The sequence below is a fragment of the Trachurus trachurus genome, assembly GCF_905171665.1.
Source record: "Trachurus trachurus genome assembly, chromosome: 11".
NCBI classification, from domain to species: domain Eukaryota; kingdom Metazoa; phylum Chordata; class Actinopteri; order Carangiformes; family Carangidae; genus Trachurus; species Trachurus trachurus.
In genome coordinates, this window is record NC_139904.1 from 20,867,496 (window position 1) to 20,891,616 (window position 24,121).

The 24,121-nt window shown below is 42.1% G+C and overlaps 3 protein-coding genes across 4 annotated transcripts; 1 reads left to right on the forward strand and 2 right to left on the reverse strand.

Annotated features, from left to right (window-relative positions):
- Positions 1-766: 766 nt before the first annotated feature.
- Positions 767-10,626, reverse strand: tert (telomerase reverse transcriptase; the record flags this gene model as incomplete). Its single annotated transcript, XM_083981593.1, has 16 exons — positions 767-1,346; positions 2,477-2,614; positions 2,715-2,839; positions 3,626-3,687; positions 3,888-4,014; positions 4,246-4,434; positions 5,115-5,186; positions 5,291-5,407; positions 5,491-5,576; positions 5,683-5,784; positions 5,871-6,032; positions 6,436-6,603; positions 6,690-6,843; positions 8,115-8,304; positions 8,380-9,694; positions 10,411-10,626. The coding sequence occupies 16 exons, from the start codon at positions 10,624-10,626 to the stop codon at positions 1,243-1,245; spliced, it is 3,327 nt and encodes a 1,108-aa protein (XP_083837719.1). The 3' UTR covers positions 767-1,242.
- Positions 10,627-11,627: 1,001 nt separating this feature from the next.
- Positions 11,628-16,782, forward strand: rbbp4 (retinoblastoma binding protein 4). 2 transcript variants are annotated; one of them, XM_083981673.1, is made up of 12 exons: positions 11,628-11,861; positions 12,493-12,643; positions 12,725-12,870; positions 13,274-13,450; positions 13,575-13,690; positions 13,844-14,004; positions 14,118-14,244; positions 14,419-14,496; positions 14,741-14,817; positions 15,227-15,284; positions 15,378-15,488; positions 16,112-16,782. In XM_083981673.1, the coding sequence occupies exons 1-12, from the start codon at positions 11,846-11,848 to the stop codon at positions 16,172-16,174; spliced, it is 1,281 nt and encodes a 426-aa protein (XP_083837799.1). In that variant the 5' UTR covers positions 11,628-11,845; the 3' UTR covers positions 16,175-16,782. The 2 variants fall into 2 exon arrangements, with proteins under 2 accessions (XP_083837799.1, XP_083837800.1); XM_083981674.1 differs by having other exon boundaries at positions 13,277-13,450.
- Positions 16,783-17,299: 517 nt separating this feature from the next.
- Positions 17,300-21,491, reverse strand: sync (syncoilin, intermediate filament protein). Its single transcript, XM_083981729.1, has 6 exons — positions 21,358-21,491; positions 18,574-20,189; positions 18,279-18,493; positions 17,819-18,026; positions 17,577-17,701; positions 17,300-17,498 (listed from the first exon to the last, which is right to left on the reverse strand). The coding sequence occupies exons 2-6, from the start codon at positions 20,128-20,130 to the stop codon at positions 17,450-17,452; spliced, it is 2,154 nt and encodes a 717-aa protein (XP_083837855.1). The 5' UTR covers positions 20,131-20,189; positions 21,358-21,491; the 3' UTR covers positions 17,300-17,449.
- Positions 21,492-24,121: the final 2,630 nt, after the last annotated feature.

Below are 24,121 nucleotides of genomic sequence, written 5' to 3' on the forward strand. Positions count from 1 at the left end.
CTGAGATTCCTTAAAGGGATAGTTCACCCAAAATTCAAATTTCACTCATTATCTACTCACCCTCATGTCAACTAAGAGCTGTGAGAATTTTCAGAGTCCTCCGTTCCTTCTCTGAGTTACGGGGGGGTCTGCGCAGCAGTATTTGTCCATATAATGGTTGTGAATGGACACCAGAGCTCTTCGTCCAAAAAGACACACCAAAAAACATCCAAATACCTCCATACTGCTTGTCTGTAATGTCCCTCTTGTATTGAAGCCCCGACATGAGAAATTGTTCCGAAAAAAATTAAATAAGTCTATATTTTAAGCTTGTTTGTAGCGGAAGCTCCCAGTGTCTCAGTTCACTGCTCTGCCTGTGTAAGTGCAAATCTCACGTGATTTGCACTGACCGGCGGAACAATTTCTCATGTCGGGGCTTCAATACAAGAGGGACATTACAGACGAGCAGTATGGAGGTATTTGGATGTTTTTTGGTGTGTCTTTTTGGACGAAGAGCTCTGGTGTCCATTCACAACCATTATATGGACAAATACTGCTGCGCAGACCCCCCCGTAACTCAGAGAAGGAACGGAGGACTCTGAAAATTCTCACAGCTCTTAGTTGACATGAGGGTGAGTAGATAATGAGTGAAATTTGAATTTTGGGTGAACTATCCCTTTAAAAGATCAGTTATCAACTAGTTCTTTATCATCTTCCCAAAAGCCATTTGTCTCACTTTTTGTAAATACAATATTTCAGTGGGCTGATTTACATAGAAATAATTGAGGTTGAGGCTGTGTCACACTTTGTGGAAAACTACAACAGAGTGTAAATCAAAGTCCAAAGACACAAACAGCTCAGGTTTGAGACAGAGTGTTGTAGCAGGTTGATTTTCAATTATCCGTCTTTATTGGTATGGAGGTTTTTGTTTTATTGGGTGCACTTACGACTTAGTTTCATTTAAATGTTTTTTACGAGATGACTAAGAGCTGCTTTTTCTCATTCACTGCAACCTGCTTTCCTGACACTGACACTGACGGTACATACACTGACAAACCAGATCGCTCCAAATGACCGGTTTCAACACACTGCTAATCTCATTCTCTCGAAACCTGAGGATGAGATAAGCAGAGATGAACGTTTTGATCTTAATCAAGACAATTGTAAATAGATTTTAGAGAAAAAACAGCTATGACTAATATTTATCAGTACCTTTCAACTGCTGAGGGTTTCTAGAAGCAGTAACTGGGGCTTGGTGGTAGTTTACATCTGGATGGTCAAGAAGTCATCTGGAATCCTGGGGTTAGTGGCCTGTCGAACCCTGGCCAGCCTCAGATCCCCCAGACGCCGCTCAAGACAACATTTTCCTGTTATGAGACGACAACAGAATAATAAGGAAGGTGTTTTTTATTTTCCTTGTTTTTTATCTTTGGTGGCAAAGTGCAACATTTATTTGTGTATGAAACCAATTTTAAAGGTTGGCAATAAACTTGACTTGATTACATGTAACATCACATGGAGTTGGGTGGATCTCTCCCAAAGTCCACATTCAAAGGGACTGCCCTTCCTAGAAAGTTTCAGTGAGGATGTTTTCATATTGATCACTACGTCTTTTCTCCAAAGACCGAGGGCTTGGTCCTCCTGCAGGTGTAAAGTCGGCTGCTGCAGACATGCACTTTTTTCTGCTTATCCTGTAACTTCATGGATCTTGACATATTTTTATAAACCATAATCTCTGTAATGCCTCCGACTTATGAGTAATGCTGTCCGTATGTCACAGTGTAATCCACCACTGCCACTCAGTTTGACCATTGACTTTGACAGTGATACTGTGCGCTATACAGTATGCATGAATGGGAGCAGTGGTGACTTCAATAATAGTTAATGTTTCCCAACGCCCTCACGGATTGTTTGGATGATTTTAACCACGCACACCACCACCAGAAATCATTTTATTGATTGATGCCACATGTTACTTTATACTTATTCAAACAAAAATCCATCTCCTACTTTGGACTCACTTTGTGCTTAAAGTGAATTGTGCAGACCTTTATTCAGTTCACGGTCACATACAGTATGCTGATTTTGGTTTTGGTTTATTGCTCAGACTAAATAAAACATGTGAAGACTTCACCTCAGGCTCTTAACACCCCCACTTGGTATTTATTTGGATCATTTTTAAGACAAAATGAATTGCAGAAAAAATATCAGATTAATTGATGATGAAGTAATCATGCAGCCATACTTTACTGTTAATTTGATTTATTTCACTTATCTCTTTCCATTTGTAAAATAATTTGTTCTGCTCAGTTTTCAATCATTCTCTGTCTGGCATTTGTGTCTTTATGTTGATGCTTAATATTTTTTGTTGCATATTTCATTACATCTGTATTGACTGTATTAATTAAATTATTCTTATTATCATGACTGTGTCACGACAGTTATGCTACTCTTCTTGGGTAATTTCTGTATGTGTGTGTTTCCTGCAGGTACATACGTCTGTGTAGGCGTGTGATAAGATCCTTGTAGAGAGGACGGTGCTGTGAGAGCACTAGCAAGAAGGACAGACAGAAAAGCAGCTCCACTGCTTCATACTGTATGATGCCTGTCTGAGTCCTACTGCCTAAAATCAATCCTGGAAAAAGAGGAGGCAGGAAAAAAAATGATGAGAATACATTTTGAACTTGATAATATTGTGTGCTACGTTTTCCAGATGTGTGTGGGGTAAATAGTGCCTTTGTTGCTGAGCCTGATGAGGTGGTTGGCGTACTCCGCCATGTCCCATATCATCTGCAGGAAGTAGACAGGGTTCTTAGCAACCGTCTGACCAAAGGGCAAACTCTGGGCACACACATGGAACCTACAGAGAAAACATACAAAGGCCCTGTAACGTCAGATATTTACATTCTGAGGAAAAAGGCACCGCAATTAGTTTGCAGCTAAGAGCAGGTATTGATCTAAATCCTGAGCTGTGTTTATTCTAATAGCAGTATCATCTTTACTGACCTATTTATTAAAGCAACATTGGGGAGTGGGGGGGGGGGGGGACTTATCAGCCAGCGCATCCAACGTTTCCCATTAATAAACGAGTCTGTGGCGACCGCCGTCTCTCTCGCGCTGGCGCACACACACGCACTTGGACAGGTGGAGTGGTGACGGTATTAAACATATGCGCTACATTGCGCTAATGTGTTCAAATTGCTATCCGCCCCCCATCAGACTGTTCAACGGGGAATTCGATAGCTTTGTTTTCTGGTTAGCTGCCGTCTACGCTCTCTTTTTTGCTGCTGGCTCACTCTAGGCTACAGTCAGGTAAGCGTGTGACGTATGCTGTAAAGCAGGTCGCACTCTACGGCTCTACGCAGAGGGGGGAGGGGCGGTGTTCCTACCCGCACAGGGAAGTTACAGTTTCAGCCGATGTGACCCGGCTCATTCATCCTATCAACCTTTTTTTTTTACCATTGCAATGAGTCTGGAAACATTATTTTAAGGCCGATAAACTCCACAATCTTGCTTTAAGTCAAAGCCAGTAAGCACATCAGAAAATGGAAGCAAACTGTATTTTTATTGCTTATTTCAGTGCATTGACTCGGCAGTGGATAATATGTGATATGTGAATAGCCAGAAATGAGATTGGTGTCTTTACCTGCACGCATGAAGCAGCACCAGTTTGTAGATGTTCTTGTAGACTGCCTCAAGAGAATTGGTCTGAGGAGGAAAATGAATCCATCATCATTAAAAGTGCAAGTACAAAAATGAAACAAGAGGGACCTAAACGGAAATAAATGTGAGATGTCCAGCATCGAGTAAAATGAGTCACGACTCATAAACTCAATTTGCAACCTCACTTACAGTTTACAAGGGATGTTATTGCTAATAATATTATTCACAGTAACTACTTCCCTGACCTTCAGGTCCACGAACAGAGCATGGCATTTGAGTCTGATGATATACATCAGTTTCCTCCGCATTTGCTGTCCAGCTGAGTGGGAAGAGCCCAAAGTGAGGCTGTAGCGCAGAGACAGGCCGGCATAGCTGTCAGAGGTGGAAAGTTAAAAAAGGGGAAAAAGTAAATCACTTACATTACAGATTTAATCATCCATGCTTTGCAAGGAGTTATCTCTAAGAACGTTATGAGGAAGTACAAAGTTCATTTACATGGCTTACGAGAAACCATAAAGACTAACAAAATTCCAGTAAGTTATTATTCATGAAGCATAATGTTGCCAACAATTCACTGCAATTACAACATGAGGGATGTTTCACCTTGAATAGTCTTTGTGGACATCCAGTGTGTTTGTGTCCAGCAGCAGCCCACACCAGGGGAAGAGGCAGTGAGGGGGCAGCACGCGAATGTCGGGACAAGAGCCCAGTTCTCCTGACACTTGAAAGTTGACCACCACCTTCTGCGGGTTGACCACTAGACCATACTGTGGCACCCCTGCCAACAAGATCCTGTACACCGTGTTCAAGTGTTACTAATTGCTGAACCAAAACATTCTGCATCATGTTGTACTAACAACTTTTGGTTGTGACTATCCATTCGAATTACCTCCATCACTTGATTTTATCCACTGTTGATTTTAATCACCTGTCTTGTATGAAGTGCTTTGTAATTTGGTTTTGAGAGGAATCTACAAATTACTTCTATCAATTGTCAAAAATCACAATGATTCAATTTAATCTTAGAGATGTTTAAACTGACTAAAACAAAAAGAAAACAGAAGAAAAACTACTATAGATGAATAACTACACCCTCACATATTATAACAACAATAATAATAATACAAATAATTATTACCATTATCATTATTGCACCGATACAGAATCCAAACTAAATGTAGGAACTGAAAATCATACTACAGCCTTGACTGCCAAGTAAAATAAATGGCTGCTTTTTACACAGTGATCGCAATTTTTTTTAGGTTCCATTACATCAGATCTTTTCTACAACCAAGAAAGTGTGATTGCCTCATTTTAAAACTCACGAAGAACTAATAATAATGGATATAATGGATTTTTTAACGTCCAGAATATTCCGAATACGAAAGTGCAAGACTGAAAATGAGGAAGTTCTTTAAAAAATATGTGCGTGATAACGACTGTATCAAATGAACAGCTGGAGAGTGTCATACTTGAGGAAGGTTTGTGCTTCATGTAGATCTGGTGTGATCAGAAGGAAGTCGTCCACCAGCCTCATCAGACACCTAGAGCAGAGAGAGAAATATAGAAAGACTGCTCCCTGCTTCTGGACATGTGTTACTACACGTAAAGAGGATATCTGTAATGGAAAAGCAGAGATCTGCTGTACCCTTTCTTCCCAGTTATGTGTTTGAACAGGACATTCTCCATGTGACCATAGCAGAGGCAGCAGAGCAGACTGGACACAACCGATCCCTGAGGAATTCCTCTGCACTGACGGTATGTTCTGCAAAACAAAACATCAAAGACCAGATTAACGCTCATGTTCACATTGTAAGTGACAGAAAATTAGTTCATGGCGTTGCTTACTTTTTCCCAAACTGAACAACGCTACCGGTTAGCATTTGGGTGAAAAACTGTGACGCCTCTCTGCCGTGAAGATCTGAGCAGAAATGCTAGAAGAGAGAAATTTTATGAAAATTCTAAAAATAAAAATAAAAAAGGAGGGGGGTGGGTGGGATATCAATATGTTTGACTAAAATGCACATCGAAGAATGTCACCTGCTCCACCAGTATGGCGTGATGAAGTTTGCCTCTTTTCTGCAGTGACATTACAAACCCTTTCATGTTGGTGGATCCTATGTTGTCCTCCAGGAAATCTGCCTGTATTGACAAAAGTAAACATTCACAAGCAGGTTGAATAATGTGTGTAAACATACACGGGCGTGTGTGTGTGGGTGCGATGGTACCTGTCTGATAAAGGACTTTTTCAGGCCTTCATGTGGATCAGCCCAGATCTTGGCGTAGCGGCGGATGGTAAAGGGCTCGTCCTGGATAGGTGATAGGGCCTGGCCAACCACCTCAATGAGTTTGTCATGAGGTAGACTCTCATAGGCTCCACTCACATCCACCTTAAGCCCAGAGACAGGACAGAATTACTGAGTAAATGCAGAAATTAATGTTTCTGTATGAAATTTAAAATGAGGCAATAAAGTACAACTAAGTACTATAACACCGGTGCAATATTCTTTTCAATAATATTTATGTTGCACCTTTATCTAAGTTATTTTCATCATTATCATTATTTATTCTTTTAAAAAAATATTTATTTCAAACATGTAACACAAAATTAAACACGGTACATATTTTTTCATATTGTATTTTTATTATTGTACTCATATCTCTTCGTCTATTTCTTTACCTATATTTTCCTGACTCTTTTTCTAAGGCTGTGTTGGAGCTGTTGCTATTTATAAGTTTCCCCATTGAGGAATAAATAAAGTCTTATCTCATCTTTAAAAAAAATAATCCAACCTTAACAAAATAGAGGGGTTGCGGCTTTTCCTTCTGGGCCGGAGCCAGAGACAGCAACACCTTGTGGATATCTGTCATCCCCCACACTGAGGAGCCCAGGAGAGATGGAGTGGAGCGCACACAGGCCCGTAGCATATCCAGTAGGTCACGGACACGCCCTCGGTACAGCTGCAGGAGGATAAATGAAATGTCCCAAAAATCCTGCAACATGTAACAACATGAAACTCGCTGTAATGTCTTGTGTAGAAATGTACCCTCGTTTTGGTATCCGACCCTACAACTCGTGTGATAGGCCTCATGCCATCAGTCTTGGGGATGAAGCGAAGGCGGGAGATGACAGTGGCCTTAGGGAGGGATGCTACCTGTGCTGCAGTCAACTCCTCCATCTGTCCCTTGGAAAGGTGACCTCTAAATCACAAAAATGGTTTGTGAGCTTGTGAGGTCTGTACATATATACATATATACACACACAGACACAGGTGCATCTCAATAAATTAGAATATCTTGGAAAAGTCCTTTTCCAGAAGTTCAAGTCAAATAGCCCCAACCATGTATTGAGTGCAATCAGTGCATATAGATGGACATACTTTACAGAAGGCCAACATTTCCATATTAAAAATGCTTTTTTTTAAATGTGTCTTTTGTAACATTCAAATTTTTGGAGATACTGAATTTTAGGTCTATGTTTAACCTATTAAATATTGCTTTCATAAATACGTATTTACCGAAGAAGTCTAATCACAATCGCATACAAATGAAAGCTATGGTAGGCGAAAGCGGACAAACTTGGTGGTGTCTGTGACTAGAGGCTTGTGCCGATCCGAGGACGATCGACAGTGTTTTTTTGTTTTTTGTTTTTGGCGTTGTAAAGCACACACACACAGTGCTACAGCTAAGCAGCATTAGCAGCTCAATCTTCCAATGTTGAACAGTTTTTATACAAAGTGCAGCCAAACACCAGGCTGAAGACACACAGGCACAGCAGAGGCTCCTCTGTGGAGCTGCATGTGAACCGGCTGGAGAGCACAGTGACGTCCTTTTTCTTTTTTTTTTTTAAAGCAGGGCCGTTGTTACAAGTGATGCACATCTATGTCCGAGTATGTTTGTCCTCTGATCTTCCTTCACGGGACTGCGCTGCGTAACTGGCACATACTGTAAGTCTTCCTGTTTTGCTGCAAAATATGACTGAAGGTACGAGTGGAAGTCTGCACGTGTGTTAAAAAAAATCACCAACAGTATTATAAGTTATTGTTATCAGTTAGCGATTAGTTTGTCCTCGAGGGCCACCGTCACTTTGCTGACGGGAGGGGTGAGCGCTGCAAACTAGAATCTGAACGCTGGATGTCATAGTTTCCCCCCAATTTTACACACTGGGGGCTTTAAATGTAAGGCATAATCATCAAATCAATAGAAATTAAATAAATACAGACTTGGAATGTTTCATTCTGTGTAATGGATCTATATAATGTATTAGTTTCACTTTTTGAATTGAATTACTGACATAAATAAACGTTTCCATGATATTCTAATTTATTGATATGCACCGTCCTGTATACAGTATATGCATGCAGATGTGTGTGTGTGTGTGTGTGTGTGTGTGTGTGTGTGTGTGTGTGTGTGTGTGTGTGTGTGTGTGTGTGTGTGTGTGTGTGTGTGTGTGTGTGTGTGCGTGTGTGTACCTGAAGGCCAGATCCTGTAGTTTGGCCCAGACCTCCTGTCTGTAGAACCTGAGAGCGTTCTTCTGGGCCACGCTCTCAGTGACATAGAAGCAGGCTCGGACAAGGTTTACAACATAGCCATCCAGAAGCCAAGCCAGGAACTGACCCAGGATCTGTGTCCGGTATGAAAGCTCACTGGGTGGGAACCTGCCTGCAGATGAGGGTTGTTATTCAAAACCATATAGCAGCAGAATAAGACAACCAATTGATATGGTGACATTCTTACCCGTCTTACTGATCTTCAACCATCCACAGTCATTCACCTTCATCTTCCACAGCAATTCAGCCAATGAGAACCTCTCAAACTTGCCGCTGCACAGGAAGCCCCTGACCCTGACAAAGAAATTAAGTCGATTGTGGTCGGAGCCCCACAGTTCCTGCGGGATCACAGCTGAGAGACATTCCCTGACGAACAGGTAGACCCGGTGAGATGCGCAATGCTGAGGCAAGAGGGAGTTCAACTCTCCCTGTCCTGCATCTCTCTCTTCCACCAATGGGCACAGCCTCTGCAGTATCCTGCTGTACGGACATCTCCTATGTTGATGCAACAGTTGACCAAACGCAGGGACCATGTTAAAAAAGCGTTGGGGGAGTTTCTTTGGTTTCCTCTCCAGCCCGTTGAGATACGCCAGTCCCTCAAAGAACATCACTCTTATCAGATCTCGCCCTTCTAGCCTTCTGGATCCAACCGCGGTCTTCTTTCTCCTGTTGAGAAGGAAGCCACGCATTCCCCTTCCCCCATATAGGAATCCTAGTGTGCGGATAAAACATTGCGAGGGAGGTAAAGGAGGGTAAACACCGGATCTCCAGCTGGGTCCTCCTTCCGAGGCAATTGTGGTTGTTTGTATCTCGGCGGGCTGTTTAGAACCAGTGCCAGCATTTTCCAAAGGCTTAGCAGACAGAGTTTGTTCTGCAGACGTGCTCTGCCCTTCCTCCGCTGTCTCGGAGCAAACTTGTTGGGTGTCCCGTGTGGGTTCTAGTTGTCCCACTCGTCTCCTCTTTCCTGAACGTGCCATAACCACCTCCTCATCCTTCTGGTCAATTTCTCTCTTTCTTTTCCCCCTCTTCATGCTTACACCTGTGCTATTCTTCATTTTGCTGAGGGTAGGATCTTTGACTTTACATCTAATTTTTAAGGTCAATGATCTTTGACGCCTTCTAAATCGAGCACTCTTACGTGCCCTGGGCCGAGGCTGGAGACGGAAACCAGTGGAGGGAGACACCATGGAAACCCTGTCATACACAGGAACGCCGCTCACCTGGAAAACACAGGAAGGAGGGACTGCCACGAACACAGAGCAGCTCTCCAACAGGTACCGTGTAATGTCCGTACCAAGACGTATTGCGACCTTCCTCCACATGTCGCTGCCATGGATGTAAGCAGCACTTTGGGTTACGTCTCCTTGGAATTTGAAGTGGTCTGCATCCCGCTCCTCCTGAGCCACGGAGAGATAGCTGTAGCCGTGTGCCAAGACGTTTCGTTTTCGTTTTCTTTTCAAAGTGTTCAGGATAAATGCCAGCAGTTCAGGCAGGGTGCAGATCTGTGGAAAAAATACAATACAAGACACAAGATGTAAAAACCTTTTTTTTCCTCCTCTCTCACACATGAAACCTCTCATCACACTCTATTATATCTATTACTCACTATGTCTATCATCACTTTTGATTATTATCTTTGTTTGTAGTAGTAGTAGCACTGTAGCATTGCCTGACCGTGATTCATCACAGCATGGTATTGTCTTTAAGTCCCATCCTATATATTGTCCTGTTTTGCTTTTTGTTTTGTTTGTCTTTTACTCATCATCACCACATGTGTCTTATATTGTCTGTCTCTACACAATAAATACATAAGAAAACTTCAAATTTGGTCTGCTACTACTAAGAGAGCTTAATGGCTTGTGCAGCCCTGTCATGATTTAAGGTTGTGTAGCTATATTTTCAGCTAAATATAAATCCTTTAATTCCCATGAATTATCTTTTCATAAACATGTGGGCCATTTCCATAATACCACGTTTGATAAGGGTTTTGCTGATGAGCTGAAATAATATAAATCTTCCACAGCCCATATACGAATGTCCCAACTTTTTGTAAAAACAAAAAAGCACATCTGAACTCTGCTTACATGACGACATCATCACTGCCCTGGCAGCAACCAGCAACACAACAGTTAGCTCGGTAATTAGCCACCTGCCCCATGGTTGTGTAGAAGCACGAGTCAGCTTGACAATACCAGTGACAGTGGGTATAGAAACGTACCTGGTTACAGCTCGGTACCTGTTGCAGCTCCTTGTCAAAGCAGACAAAAACACTCTGGACGAATGTTTTAAAGCGGTTTGTGTCTGACTGTTCAACCAGTGCAGCCCCCTGCCCCTCTCTAAACACGATGCTGTTCGCAAACTCCTCCAGTGTCTGAATGTGACGATAGAGGGACTGAAGGATGTCGAGCACACCGGACATCTGACTCGTCGACATTATGACAGAATTAACCTGTCGTGCTGTCACTCACTCAGGACGTGTGTGATAAACCCTAAACGCTCCGAGGAGGGTATATAGTAACGGTGAGATTTATTTGGGTGTTTCAAGGACCCGCGCCATCCTCAGCCAATGAGAGAGCAGGTTACACAAATGGTCCAATCATGTAGCTTCATACTGCGGCGGCGAAATCACAGCTAACCAACTGCAAATAAGAAACGGCATGTTGTCTTTTTTTCCCCCTTACCAGATGAGGAAACTGGATATTTCCAGCTAAAAAAAATGTAGCAGTAGGCCTACTACACAGAGCGATGGTCATGCGTGGTAAAAGTTATCCCTAACTTCGCCTCTAAAATGATAGAGATACACCGTATTTTAGTCATTATGAATTCGGCTCAACCACAGAATGTTCCTGTGCTTGTATTAAAATATTATTTGAGAAAGTTTTCTTGCAATCTTTTCTATTTTAGTGAGAAACATTTCACTAAAACGTAGCCTAAATGCTTCGTAGAATCTATGAAGCTGAAGGTACACCGGTTAAAAATATTCTAGGAACATAATTCACTATATTATAGTGAACTATATCGCTTGTTTTTTGTTTAAATGACATATAACATGCTAGTCCAATTAGAAAGTGTTCTCACGTTTTAACACGGCCTTTGTAATGGATGTGGGATTGTAACATATTCTGCAGTGTATCTTTGTTTTACAGTTATAAACGATAGTGTATACTATAACAGGGCTCCAGACTGCCCCTAAAATTTGAGACAGCGCAGGAATTTTTCAGCAACCAGCAAAATTTGCTGTTTAGTTTGTTTCTTTGTTTTTTCACTCGTGAAATGTGTAAGGGGCGACTCTGGATTCTGTCACTACAGGTGGCAGGTCAAAAAAAAAGTTAGTCGGGAGCCCTGTATAATGAATGTGAATGTGCCCATTCGGAAGAACAAAAATAAGATTGTAATGTTTTGCAGCGGCCCCCTGCTGCCCCCCACTGGTCAGCAGGAGAACAGCCGCTGCGCCCTGATTGGCGGAGAGACGCCGCTCTCGCTTGTACTGAGCGCGCGAATGCTCAGCTAGCTGTTAGCTTAGCTTTGTCCCGTCTGTGCTTTAAACGACAATAGGGTCCGGTGCACAAGAGGAGCAGAAGCGACGCTATTTGACTCGGAGGATCAATTAATCTTAAATCTCTGGGGCCTATCTGCTATTTAAGATACCTGCAATGGCAGACAAGGAAGGTAAAATGGTGGCTTTTATTGTCATCACAGACGTACAACGTTGTTCTTTTAAGCTAGCTATCCGGTTAGCTCGATTAGCAGCTAGCTGATGTAGCTTCTAACCTTTAACTTTCAAAGCCCAAACCGGGTAAATGTTACATTATATTATTTGTAACTCGCAAGGTTTCGCTCTCGGGTCTTGTTTCTGCGTTGTTTGTTTTTATCCACCACTGGACGTTTGTTGTCGTATATTAGTAGCAATTTAGGATGCAACGCCGCACTCGTAGTTACAATAGGTAACGTTATGCTAACCGTGTATCGAGAGTATACACATGATAGTCAGGTAACCCAAACGGTGATATGTAATGCCAAACCTGCCTACATATGTGGCACCGATCAGGTTGAAAGTTAATTCATTTGTCGACTATAAATACCTAACAGCCATTGCCAAAGCTTCATTATAGCATTAGCCATTGGTAACGTTATTGTCTTCACTGCCGCTGTGATACACCGTCAAATCCCTAATATTACACTGACTGACATAATTGGGGATGTAAAATTATGGACACAAGTGCGTAAAATGATTGAAAATGAAAGGTGTAAGTGCGAATCGTTGATCAGTGGTTCTGCTGTCACCCCATGTCTGCTGTAGCTGGCGCTTTTGACGATGCGGTGGAGGAGAGGGTGATAAACGAGGAGTACAAGATATGGAAGAAAAATACCCCCTTCCTTTACGACCTGGTTATGACCCATGCTTTGGAGTGGCCCAGCCTCACTGCTCAGTGGCTGCCCGATGTCTCCAGGTAAACAATTGTACACACATATTATAATATTCTTTCAAGAAGTTCATAATGATTAACCATTACACCCTTTCTCCTGAACAGGCCAGAGGGGAAGGATTACAGTGTCCACAGACTGGTCCTGGGCACTCACACATCTGATGAGCAGAATCACCTGGTAATTGCCAGTGTCCAGCTGCCCAATGACGATGCCCAGTTTGACGCCTCACATTATGACAGCGAAAAAGGAGGTTGGAGACTTTTACAATTACCTTTATAGTCACATGCTATATATAAGTACCTACTTTGAAAGGATAAGTTGTTAATATATTTTTTGTCAGTGTTTGTTGAGTACGGTAAGTCCATATTTAAAAAATACAGATATCTTAAATGATGTTGTGATAGCTATACTATGTAATGGAGTAGAATACTTTTAATGTGGACTGTGACTGTTGTAATTAAGGTTTTTAACTAACACCACATGTCAAGTCACAGAGCCCCCATTATGTGTCACTTGAGTGGGGCTCAGTCAGCTTTATTATCAGATTTTCTTTTGGATAGCCCACAATCCTGACACAACTTTCTTTTTTTTTCACAGTACAGTGCACGTATACAACCCCATAATACACCCGTATATGTCTTTGTTTGTCTCAGTAGAGTTTGGAGGCTTTGGCTCAGTGAGTGGCAAGATCGAGATCGAAATCAAGATCAACCATGAAGGAGAGGTTAACCGTGCCCGCTACATGCCACAGAATCCCTGCATCATCGCCACTAAGACCCCCACGTCAGACGTGCTTGTGTTTGACTACACCAAGCATCCCTCCAAGCCAGGTACATAGATTAAACACAGTACAGACACTGCTTCAGGCTGGATGTTTTTTTTTCCATCTCATTACTGTGCTTCTGTTTTCTGTGCAGTGAAATAAATAGAGTTCATTTGTTTTGTTGTCCACAGATGTTAATGGCGAGTGTCGCCCTGATCTGCGTCTCAGAGGTCACCAGAAAGAGGGCTATGGTCTGTCCTGGAATTCAAATCTGTCTGGCTGTCTGCTTAGTGCATCAGATGACCATGTAAGAGACAAATTGGTGAAGACTTTCATGTTGAGAACTATCAAACCTGCTCACATATTCTGTATTTTTTATTTGAATTTGTACAAAGTATTGAAAGTGTACAAACATGGGATCTGATGCAGTTTTTACTTCTCACCCTTCTCTAAACTGTAGACAATCTGTCTGTGGGACATAAGTGCCGTGCCAAAGGAGGGAAAAATAGTTGATGCCAAGACGATCTTCACCGGTCATACCGCTGTGGTTGAAGACGTCTCCTGGCACTTGCTCCATGAGTCGCTCTTTGGATCCGTGGCAGATGATCAGAAGCTCATGATGTAAAGAGCTTCATAATGACTCAGATTTGACAGGATATTCTTTTTTTTAATCTTTTTTTTTTTTTTTTTACAACAATGCAAATAATTGACCACCCCGCCTCTCTTCATTTCAGTTGGGACACTCGTTCAAACAACACCTCCAAACCCAGCCATGCAGTTGATGCCCACACTGCAGAGGTCAACTGCTTGTCATTTAACCCATACAGCGAGTTCATCCTTGCTACTGGCTCTGCAGACAAGGTGAAGCAATAGTCCACCTCATTGTATTTGTTTCTTTTTAGATTGATTAAAGGAATAGTTTTTAATGTGGGGTTGTGTGAGGTAGTCTTGCATATTATAAAAACCCCTGCAGTGTAATCACAGTTGAGAAGAAAAATCTGGCAGTAATGTGTAATCCCCCTCTCCTATTCACAGACTGTGGCTCTTTGGGACTTGAGAAACCTGAAACTGAAGCTGCATTCCTTTGAGTCGCACAAGGATGAGATCTTCCAGGTAAAATATTAATCACTCTTGAAATTCATTCCTCTTTCATACATTCCTGATATAAGGATTGCAAGATATCTTGTTTTCAAATCTGTATAGTCAGACAAAAGACAAAGTAAATTTGTAATGTAAACATATGAACTCTGAGCTTAATGTTCCTGACGGATGCATTGGATGTTTCAGTATTTTTTTTTTCAGTTGGTGCTGATACTCAGGTTGACCTAATTTGAGTTGTCTGATTTGTTTCCTGCAGGTTCAGTGGTCACCTCATAATGAAACAATATTGGCATCCAGTGGAACAGACCGTCGCCTCAATGTCTGGGATCTCAGGTAAACGATTTCTTCATCTACCCATAATGTCCAGTGAATGTGCAGTCGTGTACCGACAATCCCTTGCTATTTCAGTCTATGCGGTAATGTCCACTGGTCTGTTAACAAAGTGTCGCGCCAAGATGTGGCTCTTCTCAGGTCTGTGCCTATTTGCTTGCCAGGTTGATTTTTTGCCAGAGCAGTACTTTAAGTTTTCCTTGGCTAATTTACCCAATTCAGGCAGCACATATACAATTTAAAGATGAGATGGTATGGTATAGAAGTTTCATCATAGTCATCTGAAATATAGCTCCTGTTGAACAGACCTACATAACACTTCTAAAACACCCCATTTGTATCATGATACAGTTGACAGTTGCCATTCTGTAACATGGTTTAGAAGTTTGACTCTTGTGTCTCTTATTTGTAGTAAAATTGGAGAGGAGCAGTCCCCAGAGGATGCAGAGGACGGCCCCCCTGAGCTACTGGTGAGTCTTGCTGAAGCCTCCTGATCTTTAGTAGCTGTTAACATCACCTTGTATCATAATTATGACAATAGTGGCTTTTCTTCTGTGTACTAGTTTATCCATGGAGGCCATACAGCCAAGATCTCTGATTTCTCCTGGAACCCCAACGAGCCCTGGGTGATTTGCTCTGTTTCTGAAGACAACATAATGCAAGTCTGGCAAATGGTAAGACAACCGAGTCCATTTGATTAAAATATGTTAGCTGTGGACAGGTGAAGAATATACTTCCTTTTTTTGTATAATGTTGTTTTATAGGGAATTAATTAACTTCGAAACACAACATGCAGAAAACATAACTTTACAGGAGCATTTAAAGGTCACAGAGAGCAGAGGCCACTGCTCTCTGGATACCCTGTTTCTAAAGAAAAACTCTTAACTCGGTGGATCACAGCAATCAGTGAACTGTGTATGAATAAGATTTCACGATGCGAAGTACCTGGAATTTCAGCTAGCGGCTGCAAGAGAAAATCTCAGTCAAGATCAAATTTTGATTTTACATTTGGAGGGATTCAGTCAGGGCAATGTGACAAGACAGAAAAAAAGAAATGGTGAGTATTTTAAATGCACTAACTCAGGTGTGGGTTCCCTCAATTCCTTTTGTAATATTTTATAATGTATTTTCTTTAACACTAAACTGTCACTAATATCAGCAATGCTAGTGTAGAAGTATGAAGTTGTGTGTTTATGGACAAAGTTTGGTGTTTTGAAAGCCTCATAGTATATCTTTTTCTGGTCGTCCTTGAATCCTTTGATGCACTGAATGACTGGCATGCTAATTCTGCCCACAGGCCGAGAACATCTACAATGATGAAGATCCCGAGGGTGCCACGGACCCTGAAGCCACAGCATAATTGATTTGCCCATACTTGTGTCTTGACCTGTAACCTCATCACAAACTGCCACCTCAGAAGATCCATGCAGCTACTTCTTTTCATCCTGTTCGACTTCACCAGTGGGGCATTTGTATGTCGCAAATCACTGTAAATACAGGAGAGAGTGGAGTCGTGTACAGCCCTGGTCGTGTTTGGAATATTGAAAGTGGAGACTCAGTAATTTATTGCCTGGTGAATCTCAGCCATGTTTTTTGCACTGCACATAAAAGGTATATTTTTGTAACCAATTTGGCTTTCCCTTGTACACTTAAAACGTTACAGCTAATGCTTTTTCAAAGAAGCTTTTCTATAGCAAATGGGGGCGATCAGACTGAGAGCCCAAGAACAATGCTTATTCAAATAACCCAACGTTAGAGTGTACACACAACTCCCTCCACACGTCTTGTAGCGGTTGTCATGTTTTACGTAAAAGGTTAACACAATATGTCCGTTTGGTCACCACTGAATTGTTCTGAACTCCAGCTCCACACCAGCTCTTTCTGAATGAAAATAAGTGAATCTGTATTTGTGTGAATTGTCAAGTTGTTGTCCCATGTCCTCTCACTTTAACGATACATTACTCATTTAAAGCAATTAAATAGCTTACTAATCATTTTTGTTGTTGTGAAATAAATTTTTCTATGTTTGAGATTTTGCAATTGTACAGTTAAATTGTCAGCGCATTTCTTAATAAAACTGTCTTTCATCAGTTTTTGGGTGCACTTGATGTCAAGACGTGGCAGGATAAGTATCTGTGTCTTGCTAAGCTCCGAGGAATTTTTAAACAAACCTAAATAATCCTTTCAATGAAACCGTTTGTTACACCTCATCACACTAACTGCTCAGACCTTTTAATGTGTCTGTTGTGACGTCTTGGTGCGCTCCTGTCTCCTGATCTTACTCTCACTCCATGACTCTGCATCCCACTGTTTAGTTCTTCGGCCATGTTGCCCTTATATGCACATAAACCGTCTCTGCGCTCCAGAGTCAGACATTAACTCATCAGTCGCACTCAGGTTGCAAGAACCTTAAAGCTTTTATTCATAACAAAAACATTTCTACAAGCAGCAGTCTAGATCGTCTTTACAGACAAATGAAAAACTTGTCAGTCGTAGTTTTAGGTGTTTTAACAACAGCGCGCCTCGTACTGTGTGCAAAGTGCATTAATTGAAACTTGGTGTCCACTAGGTTGCAGATAGAAAATAATGATCAGTTTGTTACTAAGTCAAAGGACTGTGTCTCTCTAAAAAAGATTCAGATCTCCTCCTCGTTGTTGCACTTGTGATGGTCCTCAATGGCAGCCCTGTTAGAAGAATTATTTAATTAGAATGCTTTCTTGGAGAGTTTTAAGTATAATAAAGAAGAGATGAACAGATCTTACCTGTGGAGGAGGAGTTGCTTGGTTAGACTGTCTCTCAACTCTTCTATCTCTTTGGTTTTTTTCTTCTGAATCTTTAACTCCGTCCTCAGCTCTCTGCTGCTCTCCTCCAGATAGTACACCGTCTCCTGTAATAGTGGAAAATTTAAGTGCTCTGAGTATCCAATTACTTCACGTTTAATAATGTTCAATCGAGGGACACCCCCACACAGCTGCTTCAACCCTCTCACCGTCGTCTTGCTCACCTTGTATTGCCCCACATCCTCTCGCCGATGGATGTGGATTAGTTTGAGTTTCTCCTCCAGACAAGCCCTCTGGAGCTTCAGCTTTTGGATCTCCTCTCTGAGGGGTCTCAGCTGGGCTCTCATCTCCTGGGCCTGCTCTTTGGCTTTCACTACCGCCCCAGCTGTTGCCTCTCTCCTCTTCAGCAATGCCAGCAAAATGGGTTCATACCTGGCCAAGGCAATCATTGAACGTTATCTACGCACAACTAAAGTATGTGTTTGAGATGAATATAGAGAAGAGGTAGGTACTACAGTACACGGTTGCCCATAAAGTTGGAATTTTTTTTTTTTTTACCTCTTCTCATGAAATGATTGTGACAATTAGATTTATTCTTGGGTAACAGTGTATAGGACTAATGTAGTCAGCCTCTAAATGCTAAATGGGATTTGAAAAATAACCAGTACAAGACAGTGACATCACCTGTCCTCCAGGGCTTTCAGCCCACCCTGCAAATACTGCTGGATGTCTCCACAGGAGTGCCTCCTGCACTCTGTCAGTTCCTCCTGGGTGTTGGAGGTCTGACTGGAGGCCTGGGCATGAAGTTCTGCTTGTAGCTCTAAGACCTTTTGTTGTTGGGTTGACCTGAGCTGGCTTCTCTCCTCTGTCAGCTGCAGGAACAGGGACTGCAGTTTCTCCTGGAGCACAGGAAGAAAGTTAGGTTTATTCTTGGGAAATACAACGCACAGATCAAGACTCTTCCTGAAGATTTTCCTACCTCCTCTCTCCTCAGCAGCTCCACTTCACGGCGCTGATTGTTAAGGGAAGCCTGACTGTGGGTACAGTCCCTGGCCATGACGAAGAGCCGCATTTTCAGCTTTCTGTGCTCCTCGTGCAGCCCCTGTCTCTCCAGGTTGACTTTCCACATCCTCTTCTCCTCTTCTGATCTCTCCTCCCTGAGGCTCTGAATCTCCCTCTTTCTCTCCTCCCTTCTCCCCTGTTCCTCACTCTTTAGTATAGCCAACAGTTCTGCCACTTTGGTTTCAATTTGCTCCTCTGTCACCTCTTCTACCTTATTGCTCCCCTCTGCCTCCTCTCTATTTTTATCCCGTCTCAACTCAAGCACCTCTGCCAGCAGCTCCTTTCTCCTCTTCTCTAACTGCTGTGCTTCCTCTATGCACTGCTCCATCCGAGACCCCAAATCTCCCAATTCATTCATATCAAATTTCAGATCAGTGGCCTTTAGGCTTTCTTGAGCTGGCATTTCAGTGTCATCTACCTCACTACCAGTTATGTCTACTTTTGTTTCCATGCCTTCATTAAACATACATTTTGTCTTTGTCCCTTCATAATACATTGGATGATTTTTGTTATTATCTAATGGCTCTGATGGCCCTGAAAACCTGAACTGTGAATTAAGAACCCCCTGGTCGATTTTCACTGACCTTTCCAGTGTTTCCATTGAAGTGACATCCATGTTGTCAAAGCCAAGCAAATTATTCTGCTGACCTCTATTTGCTGCTGAATCCATCTCTTCATTTCTGCTGTCCTTGGAAACTTTATCTCGCTCTGCATGTTGAGCAGCCCAGGATCCTAATTGCATTGGCTGTGATTCCAACTTCACTGGCCTCTCTTGCTGAATGGGCACCAGCGTTGTGCCCCTATGAAATTGAGCATTCTTGTTGATGTGAACATATTCATGGCCTACATCTGTTGCCCAATCTTGTGGCTCAAAGTCCATTCCAGCCTCTTCCATGCAGCTCTCCAGCATGGCCAACATTCCCAGCAGCTGGCCCTCATACTCCACCATAGTTTCACTCAGTTTGTTGCCAGCTAAAGTGACCGGCATTACTGACTGGCGAGAAACTTCAGTGGTCAGTCCACACCTGTTGATGGTGGTGCCCATGCCTTGCAGCTGCCCTTGTGCTGGCTGATCTTCTGTACCAGCCCCATCCATGTGTGTGTCAATGTAGCTTGTGGAAAAATATGCTTGGGGAGAGATACTTGTTTCTCTGTAACTCTCCATTGGAACTTCCTCTTTGCTCTGACCGAGAATTGATTCGCTTGTGCTTGTTTCTGTGTAACCTTCTGAGAAACGTGAGCCAAAGGGAATACCAGTAAGTTCCTCACAGCTCTTCAGTAATTCATCCATCTCCTGTAAGTATGGACTAATCAAGGCTGATTGGTTCAGCTGTGCTCCTTTGAACGCGAGTCCTGATTGTGGCGTCTTGCAATCGCTTTGTTCCATGAAGTTTCTGTCTGGCTCTCCATCCTCTTCTGTGATGAAGAGAGGCTCGAACCCAGTAGATGATGCATTGGCGTCCATATCTTCCATTGTTTCAGCCTAATTACCCTCTTTGAACACAGAGGATCACCTTCACAGTCGTCTCATCCCTTGACCAAAGCAAATTAATATATTAGTTTAGCAGATACTAAGCAAGATAGCTGTAGTTGCTGGGAGTCTTTCTGCATGTCACAGATACTAGGCCTTGCCTGCACCGACATGTAGACAGAGTTGAGTTAATATGTTGGCCAGACTTCTGTTGAAACTATGCTGATGTCATTGTCACATGCAGGCCTGTAGAACGGGGCAAGGGCACAGTTTAGCAGAAGGCATGCTACCAGCAGCTGTCCCCTTTGGGTAGATGCTCTGGGCACCAGTGTACTGCTTGGCGATGCAAACGTCTAACGAGCCTCATGCATTTACATGAAAACTGTAACACTGCTTATATATACACACACAGATGGATTCGTCTGAAGTGGCATTACATGGATTACATTTGAGAGCAGATTATCATAACATGCCATTGTGCCGATGGATGGGCATCTGCACTCTCCCCTGGTGAATAATGTGGCTGTAATTTCACCTCCTGAGGTGTCTGCCAAGACTGCCTAGAGACTCCCAGAGAGTACATTGATCAAATTGACCCAATAGTGTCATCTAACACAGATTTGTAATGTAAAAAGGGCATGGAGGACAGGAGTGACATTTATCCGGCAGTTTTTATATCCTGGACAGAACTTCCTCCATCAAAATCCCATATGCAGCTTTAGCTCTAAATGAAATTAGGTCTGATGATACATATCATGTTGAATATAAACTACCAATAACTCCTTTCCGTCTTTGGCTCTGTCTTTTGCTTTTTTCTTCTTAGTGTCCCCAGTGCCTAATGATTGGACTTTGTTGTGCATGACAGATAAAATCCCTTGGAAGGACATGACAGTGACCAGCTGTCCTGCTGCAGGACAGGCGTGGGCATGAGGCACATTCCTTTAGGCTCCACCACCCAAACAGCACTGGCCTATATTTACTATCCAGTCCAAACAAACTTATCTCCTTCAACTAAGCAATAACAATATATATATATATATATATTTTTTTTTAAAGATTTATTTTATTATCGCTGACATGTCTTTTGTTTTTTTTAATGGCTTTAGTTATACACAGAGGTAGTTGCTTGAAAACTAGGAGTTACATAAATGGTTAGTGTTTTCATTCAAATTTTATCAGCATCATTAAGACAAACCGTCATATTCAGCAATTATCTACAAGTGAACTTACTTTTCAGAGCATATCCCAGGGTCATCAGTCCATGTGCTGTATCCTCAGGATGAATTTGCGTGAAAGAAGTTGTGGTTCAATCGCCAAAGCAAAGTGAGCAGCAAAGAATGAGCGGGAGCAGTGTAGTGTGCAGATGAACTGAGAGAAGAGGGGGGGTTAAGACAGTTGACCTAGTCTCCTCCTCTCTCTGTCAGTGTGCTGTTATGTGTGACCATGACTACCTCAAATCTGTTTAGGTTTATTAATAAACACTGGGCAGAGAGTGAGAGGAGCGACAGCCAGCCGTTTCAACCCAAGAGACATAGAAGATTTGCCAAAACGAACCTCTATGGATGAGACCCAACTCCTGGCAGACATGTCTTTTTTCATAACTAAGAGTACATAGGGAGACATTAATAAAATACATGTTTTAGTGTCAGACTGTGACTCAGTTTCCTAAGTAAGCTGGTTTTAAACTGTATAGGCATAGCTGAATGGGAAAGATAAATTAAATTGCTTGTTGTCTTGAGCAATGCTAAGTAACATCACCACATTTAGCATCTGTAGAACTTAAAGCATACAAACAGCATCACTGACAGCATAGTTTGTCTGTAACATCAGACAGGTGGACTGATGGAGTTGCAGCTGGGAGCAACTGTTACGGCTGCTGAGAGGTGGGTGGTTGTTGGGAGTTTATGGTGTGTGTGCATGGTTATGATGAAAGAGTCCATGGCTCCCAGGATTCCACCCGTGCCTCCTCATTATCGAGAAGTCTTTAAATAGCTCCCTGCACTTTAGCAGCGGCTTCCCACGGGAGGATTGGTTTTCACCTAAACTTCTGACCTCAACAATGGACCAGGTGGTCCTCCTCTGTAGTCAGCGGGCAGGGAGGATGGGATAGATCTGTGGAAGACATGAAAATATGTGGCAGATCCAAAGCAAAGGGAATGTGTTTGAGGAATAGGAGGATGTAGATGATGAAATGTTAAGAAAACTAGTGATTTTAGTGTAACCTGTATCTTGAGCTGCAAGTTTCAACTACTTTTTTACTATCATCATCATTTTCTGTGATGTCAACAAATATTGATTTGGGAAATTATAGTTTGTATTGTGTGTATTGTGTATGTGATTCTCATACTATTTTTGAATAGGTCTTGATATATTTTATACACATAATATAATTACACCACTAGATGGCTCTGCAACACCTCTCATAACAGTAACATAAAATGGTCTGAGTTCCTCACTGAAGAACCAGTTCTGTTTCAACCTCACTGCCTACTCTTTCTACTGGCTTTTCTGTCTATACAGGGTTAAAGCTCACAACAGCAGCAATATCTAGGTTTTAACCAGATAAAATCACTTAATACACAATTATTCAATTGTTATTATCACCTTAATGGACAAAATAACTTTCCACTCTTTACTCTGTATTTGTCTTTAGTTATTTTGAATGCACAATTCTTGCTTTTCAAAAGGATTGGGGGATAAGACAATGGTGTCAGTTTGCCTCAAATCCTACTCCCTTTACTGTTTTGTTTTGTTTTGTTTTGTTTTGTTTTGTTGCCAAATATGCTCTCGTTTACAGATAACACCCTGTAAAATAATGGCTATCATTTTAGATCACAGTTTCCATGACCAGATTGCGTCCCTTGTGCTCAAGAAAAGATGTAATGTTTATCTAGTTCACCCTTGTTGACCACTGTGACTCTGTGTTTTTGTAAGATCAGGCGCTGGGGGAGAGAGAGACAGTAATTTCTACATGACGTTATGTCCAGAGATGATCTGTTTCAATGGTTTTACACTGTTGTGCTGGTCCACACCCACACAGCCACTTGGATCTAGAGAGAGTCTCTTCCTCACTTGCCTGCCATAAAAATCCCATCTTTTGTGTTATTTATTTTCCTCCTCGTTTCCTTCTCAGAGGATGGAGAGATCATGAGTGTGGGGGTAGAGCCGGGCAGTGGGAAACCAAATATTTAGGGGGGCGTTGTGGTTTAGGACTGACTGTCCCACTGAGGTAGACCATATGCTGGACATTCATTTGGATTAGCCTGTTACTGTCTGCTCCAATCTGCAGTACTGTCCAGTCGGTGTGTCCTCTACCTCCTGTGTCTCTTCCCTTTTCTGTGCCTTAAACTGCATTTTAATGGACTCACAAATGTTTTTGTTTGTTTTGTTTTTAAATTTTTCTCAAACCAGTTTTCTTTGGTACACTCCAGAGAAATTAAAAATACATGGTTTCATAAGTATTTTCCTGCCACAACCTGAGACTGTGGAGGACCACCAATGCAGATCACTTGCTAAAATTTGGTTAAGATTCGTAGGGATGATCTGCATGTATTTCCCATCACTGAAAGGTCCCTCTAGATTATATATCCCATTCAAAACAAAATGTATATATACTCCATCTCCTTTCTCCTGGAAAGCTTTTCTTTTTTTTCTTTTTACAAGAATAGCTCATAAAAACATGGTCTTACTTCATAATCCCACTTTCATCCTGGTGCCGTCCAATACAACCAGGCTTGTACTGCTGAGATAAGAGATAAAATGCCTTCTCAAGGACACATTGACAACTATTTATTGAGATGTTGCTCATTCGTTGTCCCTAGGCATTTCAACTGGCCATCTGATAACAAGACCACTGTTTTCTGACTTTGTACCCTGCAGTCTGTCACTCCATGAAATCATGCAGCATTGTCTCACTGTGGCTAAGTGTGTTTTAATGACAGTGACCTTATCTAGTGTTTATGTAAAGAGAGTGCCTCTGCTACATAATTGCCAT

What these genes read in the sequence shown, in the direction of transcription:
- rbbp4 (XM_083981673.1), top strand. An exon ending in TTAGTGCATCAGATGACCAT is followed by an intron (nt 13,691 to 13,843) that starts GTAAGAGACAAA and finishes TCTAAACTGTAG; the next exon opens with ACAATCTGTCTGTGGGACAT. An exon ending in GATGATCAGAAGCTCATGAT is followed by an intron (nt 14,005 to 14,117) that starts GTAAAGAGCTTC and finishes TCTTCATTTCAG; the next exon opens with TTGGGACACTCGTTCAAACA.
- sync (XM_083981729.1), bottom strand. Translation starts at nt 20,130, where the DNA reads ATGGAAGATATGGACGCCAATGCATCATCTACTGGGTTCGAGCCTCTC. An exon ending in AGGATGTGGGGCAATACAAG is followed by an intron (nt 17,702 to 17,818) that starts GTGAGCAAGACG and finishes CCACTATTACAG; the next exon opens with GAGACGGTGTACTATCTGGA. An exon ending in AAGCAACTCCTCCTCCACAG is followed by an intron (nt 17,499 to 17,576) that starts GTAAGATCTGTT and finishes TTCTTCTAACAG; the next exon opens with GGCTGCCATTGAGGACCATC.